The sequence below is a fragment of the Octopus bimaculoides genome, chromosome 3 (genome assembly GCF_001194135.2).
Source record: "Octopus bimaculoides isolate UCB-OBI-ISO-001 chromosome 3, ASM119413v2, whole genome shotgun sequence".
NCBI lineage: Eukaryota > Metazoa > Mollusca > Cephalopoda > Octopoda > Octopodidae > Octopus > Octopus bimaculoides.
The window spans coordinates 149,906,559-149,916,025 of record NC_068983.1 but is presented as its reverse complement, the minus strand read 5'-3'; the positions used below and the strand labels follow the sequence as shown (position 1 = coordinate 149,916,025).

Here is a 9,467-nt window from a genome sequence, read left to right as displayed (position 1 = left end):
ATATATATAAACAAATAGTGAATGAGTATATGCATATATACGTACAGGTATGTGCATACCGACATCCACCTGTATGTATAGGTGCATATCTGGGTACAGGACATTGCAAACAAACGTAGACGAGAAAACACACGAGCCACACACACACACACACACACACACACACACACACACACATATATATATATATATATATATATATATAAATATATATATTATATATACTCATACACATATATTATATATACTCATACACATATATATATACACACTACACACATACGCACGCACACACGTATCCCCCTCCCACACACGCACACACATACATATAGAACATGGACATTAAAAGAGGATAATGCGTGTGTATATGTATGAAAAATGAAAATGTGTATAAATTAGCTACTAGCAACAACAACGATATTTGTTACGGGTAATAATTAGCATATCCAACTCAAATTGGGTGCGTTGTCTAGATCGGCTTTGAGCTGCTATTAAAGTCTACAGCTATAACATCTTATGTTGACGGCACGCGTGATCATTAAGCACTGACTATATCGGTTGACGAAATAATCATCTGCACCGGTGGACGTTACTACTGTACCACTTGGTTCCACCGTTTGTGAGGATCACCAGTGGCAACTCAACCTCGCACCGAATGCCAGAACGAAAATCAGTGGAAGCGATATAATATAATAATGGTCAAACAGCTAGTGGTGTCGCAAAAAGCCGTATCTCAGAACGTTAGTAGCAGTTGAAAGGCGATCTAGACAAAACATCCAATAATAATTAGCGTATTACTATCCGTTACAATTAATTGCTGCAGCTGTCGCTAATAGCTAATTTATTCGTAGCCCGCCGGCTTTTTGCGACACTACTGGCTGTTTAGCCATCATTATGTTATATCGGTCAGACTAAATTTTTGTTCTGACATTCGGTGCGAGGCTGAGCTGCCGCTGATGATTCTCAAAAACAGTGAAATCATGTGATACGGTAGTACCATCCACCGGTGCAAAAGATTATTTCATCACCCGAAATAGTTAGTGCTTAATGAGCACGTGTCGTCAACATGGGATGGTATTTTTGAACGTTAATAGTAGTTAAAAAGCGATACAGACAACTCGTCCAATATAAGGTGGATATGCTAATTATTTTTCGAATACACATACACAATATTGTATTCATTTACAGCTTTGTAGACTGGAGTAACGTGAAAGAGATACTTTGATCAAACCCAATGACACTACACGCCGATCAGTTTCAGAATTGAAACCACCACCAAATGATCGCGAGCCAAACATTTTAACCACTAGGCCACTAGGCTTCACCTGCACATAGAACTATTTAATGTATCAATTGGTGTTCTGAATGGAAATGTTCGTGATCAAACGTGAAACTTTCTATACATACCTTTCTCCGGTTGATAATCTACTAATTCCTCATCGTTGTGGAGATCTGTGATGATGTGAACTCCAATTTGGTCGTTACCAACAGGGCTTTTGGCACCACCAAGACGTTCCTGTCCTTTCTTTTCCTCGTAGTTTTCTTCTTCAGGTTTTTTCAACAGCAACGAAGTAATCAAAGACAGAATAACAATCTATAAGGAAACCAATAAGTTTAGCAAAAATAGTGTTATTCATTGTAAAATATATTGTAATTCTTTTATTCTTTTAGAAGAGCAGGAAATGAAAGAATGAGTGACAGTTCAGTAAGTACATACGTACGTACGTATGCTTGTATGTATGTATGTATATACTTACGTGCGTATGTATGAATGTATGTACTGTTGAGTCATTGTGTTTAATATCTACGATATGATAATTTGTCAGTGGGGGTCATATTCCTCTACTAGATGACATGTGTATATACACACAGACAGACAGGCACATATGCAGTAAAGCATAAATGGTGTAGTATAGTACTGCATTGAAACAAATCACTGTTAATGAGTCGACGGAAATATTATATGTAGAAACAAGTTGCTCACATCTATGCATACAATGTCGGCCAAATCATTTAAATGTATTCTTTACTACACACACATACACACACATACACACACACACACACACACACACACACACACACACACACACACACACACACACACACACACATACACACTCGGGTGGACACATATTTAAGTAGTGAAGATGTGAGTGAGAAAGATGAGTCTGGCTTTGCGGGACGAGCATATTCTTAATAGGAGCCTTCAAGTCAGGAAATATAGGCCGGAGACGGTATTTGTTCTCGACAGTAATAGTAAATGGGAATTTGCGAGGGTTCTTTGGTCCCAAATTGCTCTCGCCATATTGGGACGTTTCATTTTATTTCCTTTAATCGTTCTATTGCTTTTCACAGCTGTTCTCTCATAACGAAACCCGCGTAAACCCGTACCGATTTTCTAACTTTCTCTTGTAATATTTCCTCATCTATCATTCTTGAGACATAAAAGAACTTGCTGTTGCCTTTCTTAGTGCGTTGTAAGGAGGCGAGCAGGCAGAATCGTTAGGTAAAATGCTTAGCGGTATTTCGCCCGTCTTTACGTCCTAAGTTCAAATGTCGCTGAAGTAGACTTTGCCTTTCATCCTTTCAGGGTTAATAAAACAAGCACCAGTTGAGCACTGGGGTCGACGAAACTGACTAGCTGTTCCCCCAAAATTTCAGGCCTTGAGCCTATAGTAGAAAGATTATTATTAGTGTGTTGGAAAGTGGCGAGCTGATGAAAGTGTTAGCGCGTTGGGTAAAATGTTGAGCAGCATTTCTTCTGGCTCATTACATTCTGAGTTGAAATTCCGCCGAGGTCGATCGTACCGTTCATCTTTTGGGACAGATGAAATAAGTATCAGTTGGGTACCGGGCTCAATGTAACCGGCTTGCTTCCTTCCCACAAAACTGCTGATCACGTGCCAACATTTAAAAGAATTATTAATGCATTGGAAAAAATGGTCAGTAGCGTTTCTTCTGACTCTTTACGTTCAAAGCTCATATCCAACCGAGGTCAACTTAACAGTTTTTCGTTACGGGGTTCGATAAAATAAAGCACCAGTTAAGTACTGGTATCTCTCTTCTTCTTCTTCTTCTTCTTCTTCTTCTTCTTCTTCTTCTTCTTCTTCTTCTTATTATTATTATTATTATTATTATTATTATTATTATTATTATTATTATTAGTAGTAGTAGTAGTAGTAGTAGTAGTAGTAGTAGTAGTAGTAGTAAGGCGGCGAGCTGGCAGAATATTTAGCACGCTAAAAATGCTTAGCGGCATTTTGTCCCTTTTTACCTTCTGGGTTCAAATTACTCCGAGGTCGACTTTGCATTTCATCCTTTCGGGCTCAATGAATTAAATACCAGTCAAGCACTGGGGTCGATGTAACCGACTAATCACCTCCTTCGATGTTTGAGTCCAATAAGTAGAAAGGATCATTATTATTTAGTAGTTGCTGTTGTTTTTGTTGAAGCAATTGGACTTAACCAGCAATGAGTTATGAATGATATGGAATGTAAAGACACACACACACACACTTACCTTAGTTGGCTGTATGACTGTGATACTCTCTCCCAGCGACATGAACATAGATGTCAACCAGGCGTTGGACTTTTCTTTACCCCATTCCATGCTATAGGAAAACGTTAAAAATGCTGATGTTCCGATATTGGCAAAAACCAGCAGCCAGCCGATGTAGATACAACCATGAGGTAGGCTGTCTTTCGAACACTTTGACTGTTTCTTCGAAGACATTGTTTCTTTACTGATGTTATAAGTTTCCCTTATAGAACCAATCTCACAGTTTGAAAAGTGTGATAGCATTGGAAAAACCGGCGATAGAGCTTGAAATTGTGCTTGATTGTCTTCACACAGAATTGTGGGTGTCCTGGAATATAATGCTGAAGTAGCTCTTAACTGGTCGGCCATTTTGACATTTAAGCTACTATTAGCTTTCTCAGTTAAAATATTCGGACTATTTAACTGGTTGATGTTCGGTTGCTGTTTCGTCTGTTCAAGTTGCTTTCCCCAGATGCTGCTAACTAAATTGGTTTTGGGCCTACTTTTCCTGAATAGCTGGTCTACAGCAATGTTAACTGGAAGTACAATCAAACAGCTTATGAAACTGATATATAAGGCCTGTAAATTGATAGATGCCGATCCTACTATGGTGAACTCATATTTTCTTTTTGTAGCTTCTGAACCACTTTTGTAAAACACTGCATTGGCAAGCATGGTCATTAGTACCACGGAAAGTATCGAAGAAATTCGCTGTACACGTGTGAAATTACTGTGAGTTGGACGCATGAAAACAGACAACCAAAGATGGTCATCGGAGAAACTCTTGTGAGTTTTGGAGAAGAACAAATTTTGGAAAGTTTTAATATCTTGAGGGGCGGCCACTGGTAAAACACGCTCGATTAAACCATCGTCATATTCCACAGCCAACCAACGATTACAAAGGAAAACACATCTGGCAAAATAAAAGTAAATAACATTAAAATCAACGGCAACAGCTTCATGTACAAAACTTCAAAGAATGAACTTACAATACAGATATGATATCGTTACTATATAATATAGATATAATATCCTGTCTATTTCTCACTGAGAGAAAATCGCAGCTGGAAGTACCATCATAGACAAGTCTGACAACGATATGATTGATTGGTCGTATCAGTCAATGAATGCTACATCCTCAAAGGCCTTGTAAGTCGGCACAAGAGGAGATCGAGTTCAGTGCTATAAAATTGGGAGTGTTTCGATAATTTACAGTCTGGTTGGGTAAGGGGACATTCCCCATTGCTGCGATTCGTTGCAGCCACTATTTTATCGGTATTTGCTCGGATCGTCCTGGGCAACTCTCCTCCGAACAGTGTACCAGTAAGTTCTTTCCCATCTCCGTGAAATACTTCTTCATCTGTAATGACCATGAGGTATGTGGCTGACCAACACAAGCCGTCACCTCAACCAGATCCTCAGAGAAGAGGAAACGGTACGCAGGATCCAACATGGAAAATCGACCAAACAGTTTAAATTGATGACCACGGTGGAAGAGAAATCTGACCAATGGTAACTCTTAATCCAGTGAAGCGTCTTGGTATCAAAGGAGTTCAGGCGGCTCTTGAAAGCTCCGGACAGTGGCAAATATCGTAACTATAGAGCAAGACAGCTGGTACCAGAAACCTAAAGACTCGAACTTTTCCTCCTGCTCAGATATCGGCAGCACCAAACAGCCTTGGCCAGTGAGTCCACAATTGCACCCGCACGCCCAAGTCTTTTTAGAACTTCGGATTTGCAGTTAATGCTGCTATAGATCACACTGCCGATATAAGTTCTGAGTTCAAATTTTTCTACAGGTAAAATTTTGCGATAGAATGGCATTTCATACTGGTGAGAAGTAGCTGCCGTTGATTCATTTCATACCTTGAAAACTAGAATAAGCATTTGAATACCGAATATGCTTTCGGTACATGTAATTTATTAAAAAATATGATAAAGAGACAGAGAAAACAAATAATGCTGCTAGAGTGAGGAAGATCTTTGAATATGATTTTCCCCTCCGCATGAGAAATTTTCCAATTACCACTGATTATCTCTCATGAATTGGGAACAGGGATTCTTTACTTGAGCTTAGTAAACTACCGCGGGATGGATTGTTTTATCCCAGCCAGTGGTCAATAATCAAAACCAAAAATCGGATCAAAAGGCAAAGCTGATCGATAAAACTAGAGTAGCTCCGTTACCGCGTCCAGGTTCATATAAAAACTTGAACTAAGCACAACAAATTAACAAACTATACTTGTTAATTATATTGCATTCCTACTGTTTATAACAGAGAGCTATATATATTTATTTACTTATTTACACTTAGGTAGTCTGGCCATGAGCATACCTCGGTGATGAGTTATGACTTCTCTCAATCATTACACGACATTTTATCATCTTTATGAAACAGCATGGTAAAGCAAATTAGTTACCTTCAGCTAAAAGGTGTGATAAATTGAATAAGGAGACCACTGTTTACAATTAAATAAATTAATTAATGAAGGCAAGTGAAATGTTATGGATGAATTTTGATTTTACGTTTTAGATGACTGTAAATCCTTAACGTGAACCTTCCGAAGGTACCAACTTTCATGTTCTCCTTTTCCCGAAGCATCATGCCAAATTCGAAGATAGGTTAATGGACCAAGAGATTTTGGTACTCCTAGCAAGTATGGATTGATGCTACCGCGACTAAAGACCTATAAATTAACATTAAAAAAAAACAAAATTAATTTAAAAAAGAAAACAGAATTAAGTAAAAACATAACCTCCTTCCTTGGCGGAGGTGAAAATACAGAATTAAATAAAGAAAAGTAACATCCTAAAAAAAGGAAATATATATAATGAGTGTTCAGGTAAAATTATATTAGTTTAAGGCAAAGGTTACTAGAGTAGAAGGAAAACTGGGTAGATTATTTATTCTCCAAACAATTGTTTTTCTATCCAACTAATGTAAAAAGAGGATCATTACTACAACTCCGGTTTCGAGACTACTGGGATGGAGATATTAACGTTAATATATCTTACCAACGTGCTTGTTAAACTAGGGAATATAAATGAATATACATTTGCGATATTAGCAGTTTGCTATTTCAACAAAGGTTGCGTTATTAACAAGACAAAAACATATGTAGTCTTGATTTGAAGATACTTTAGGCTAAATGCAAAACCTGAAATAACATTCGTTGTAAAATAACCTTAGCTGCAAGAAGGCACACATAATAAATTATCTTATATATTGTCTGGCATGATTTATATAAAAGCATCGACAGATTGTTGGAGAAATCTTGCTTCTTCTTACTTTTGACTCCTTCTCGTCCACCAGCTGTCTGATACCCGTGTCACCAAGCTCTCCAGTAAGTACAAAACCGATGCGGGATAGTGTGCCCGCTCCTTTGCGCACTCCTGTAAATACGGTTATCGTATAAAAATAGCAATCCTTTGCCTTGTTGCTCTTCAAAGGGACTACTCCCCACTGTCAAAAGAGAAAAAGGAACAAAATGCATAAGATTTACAAATTAGTTCATAAAATTTTATGGAACTATAGTAGAGACCTTAATTTTATATTTTTAATGAAATCAACTGGGTAAACTCGCTAAAGGAATTGTAGTGATTGAATTATAGATTGATAAAATGTAAATTGAGGAAAAGTGAAAATTATTTGCGGCAACTTTTGTACTTTTAATTGCTCATGTAACCATTTACAAGAGAATTGTTAAAAAATATGAAGAATCAATCAAGAATTTTGGAATCATGACCAAATAATAGGGGGAAAAATTACTTCAATCCAACAAGGCAACAAATACTGACAGCATCACTCTCGTTACCCACAAACAGAAATAATTCTTAGCTTCAGAAAACATTCCAATTATTTTCCTGCTTTTTCTTTCTAATTATGTAGAGTTCTGACCCAAGCTATGGATATTCGTCTGTGTCCTATTATAACAAAAGGTAACCTATCTGTTATTATTAGTTACTAACCCACCACACTCACTTCCAGCATCTCAAAAGTGACAGAAGCAGAAAGCTACCACTTCCTTCATTTGCCTGAGTTCTCCATTCCTCATGAGCAGCAATATCGTTTCCATAGAACCTGATCTAATGCAGAGCTGTTCTCTTAAATTTTACTAGCTATGATCGATTGTTGACTACCTTCATAGATCAAATGTCTTACATTAGTATACTGTTCTCATGTATAGGAGTGCTGTACTAAACAAATAAATATCCTACACAGTATAAAAATGAGCATTAGGCTGATTGGCAACACGTTATAGCTGAATACCTATATTTCTACATACCTCACCTGATACAAGTTGGAAATGAATATCAACTGCAGCGATATTACCAATCTTGTGATTGCCCCTCTTTCACTTTCGATACACAAATATAAATACACAGTCATGTCACGAGATAGAGAGGGGAGGGGCAGAATCAATAATAGACAACTGGATTTTAAGCTTCACCCCTTTCGAAGTGAATTTGAAGATATATTCGGCCAACGAGGTAAATAAAAGTCGGAATTTTAGATATTCTGTTCTTTTACAAAACCGACTGTGGAACCAATATAATATTTCAAGATGTTATGACGTTTTTTACAGTGCATTTGTAAATCACATTTTTCATCACATTTCCAATTTAAAGGGTAGGCTCGAGACATCCTACAGTTGTAGTTATAAAATAGATAGTCGGAAGAGTCACCATATGTACCGGAAAAGAGTTGGTATGTTGCAAACAACCTCCCAGCAAAAGAGGAGTTTGAGGGGGTAGTTATCCGCTATATCTTCGATCCGGAAGGGTTATGAACACTAATCATTGAGTCCAAATTATCGGATGCAGTTTGGTCGACTTTGATTCTATGCACCTAGTTTAAGCTCATGGCAACACTAAGAATTCATCTGATGTAAAGAAAGCGCCTATAAAGTCTCTTATGCCGATCAATCTGGAGTCTGTGAAATCTTGTGTATGTGTGTGTGTGTGTGTGTGTGTGTGTGTGTGTAGTTCAAATTTATAGTAAAACAAAGACGAAGACAAGTGTAGGAACAACAAGCAAGTGTATTAGTTTGACGCCCGGGAAAATGGAAAAATCTTTTACGTTTCGAGCCTACGCTCTTCGATAGAAAGGGCTAAAAAGAAATAAATAGAGAGAGAGAATTTAAAAAAAAAAAAAACGTGTTGAGTTCAGTGGTCCAACATGGCAAATGACTGGAAAGAATAGAGGCTGAATGAAGGGGAGATAATTCATGGTGATCTCAAGAAGAGGAGGTGCGCAAGCTGGTGTATGTATGTGTTAGTGTGTAAGTATGCATGTGTGAATGGGGGCGAGTGAGTTTCACGTGTGTGTGGTGTGTGTGTGTGTGTGCGTATATATATATATATATATATATATATATAGACAGACACAGGGTCACGTATTGTTATAATTTGGACAGTTTGGTTACATGTTGATTTGTGTTCAACTGTACAGAGCTTTGCCTTTGGCGTCTCTCCTATGCTGCAGAGTTGTCTAATGCTTTGTGATTCAAATCTGTTAGAAGGAAACTGAACGGAAGCTTGTCAGAAAAGGTATGCAAATACATATGTGTAGGAGTGTAGTCTCGCCGGCATACAGTGGAAAAGATACAAACATCAGCGGGAAAACTAATAAACAGGTGATATTTGCTTGTCTTCTGACCATCATAGATGCAGTGAACTAATGATTGATTTGTTGGAAACCTGAAAATAACGATGATGTTATTCGCAGAACTTGATATATCACACAAAAACATATACAAGATAACACTTGGTGAAAAGCTTAGTCTTTCAAATATAAGCGTGAAGAAGAAGAAGAAGAAGAAGAAGAAGAAGAAGAAGAAGAAGAAGAAGAAGAAGAAGAAGAAGAAGGAGGAGAAGAAGAAGAAGAAGAAGAAGAAGAAGAAGAAGAAGAAGAAGAAGAAGAAGA

At 37.6% G+C, this 9,467-nt stretch overlaps 1 protein-coding gene across 1 annotated transcript in view; it reads right to left on the bottom strand.

Moving 5' to 3' along the window:
* LOC106876666 (uncharacterized) overlaps positions 1–9,467 on the bottom strand; it is a 143,397-nt gene that overhangs the window by 15,935 nt on the left and 117,995 nt on the right. The window contains exons 28-31 of the mRNA XM_014925299.2: positions 6,831–7,004; positions 6,068–6,228; positions 3,524–4,454; positions 1,408–1,594 (exon numbers count right to left, since the gene is read on the bottom strand). Of these exons, the coding sequence (XP_014780785.2) occupies positions 1,408–1,594; positions 3,524–4,454; positions 6,068–6,228; positions 6,831–7,004 (1,453 nt within the window). The remainder of the gene's footprint in view (positions 1–1,407; positions 1,595–3,523; positions 4,455–6,067; positions 6,229–6,830; positions 7,005–9,467) is intronic.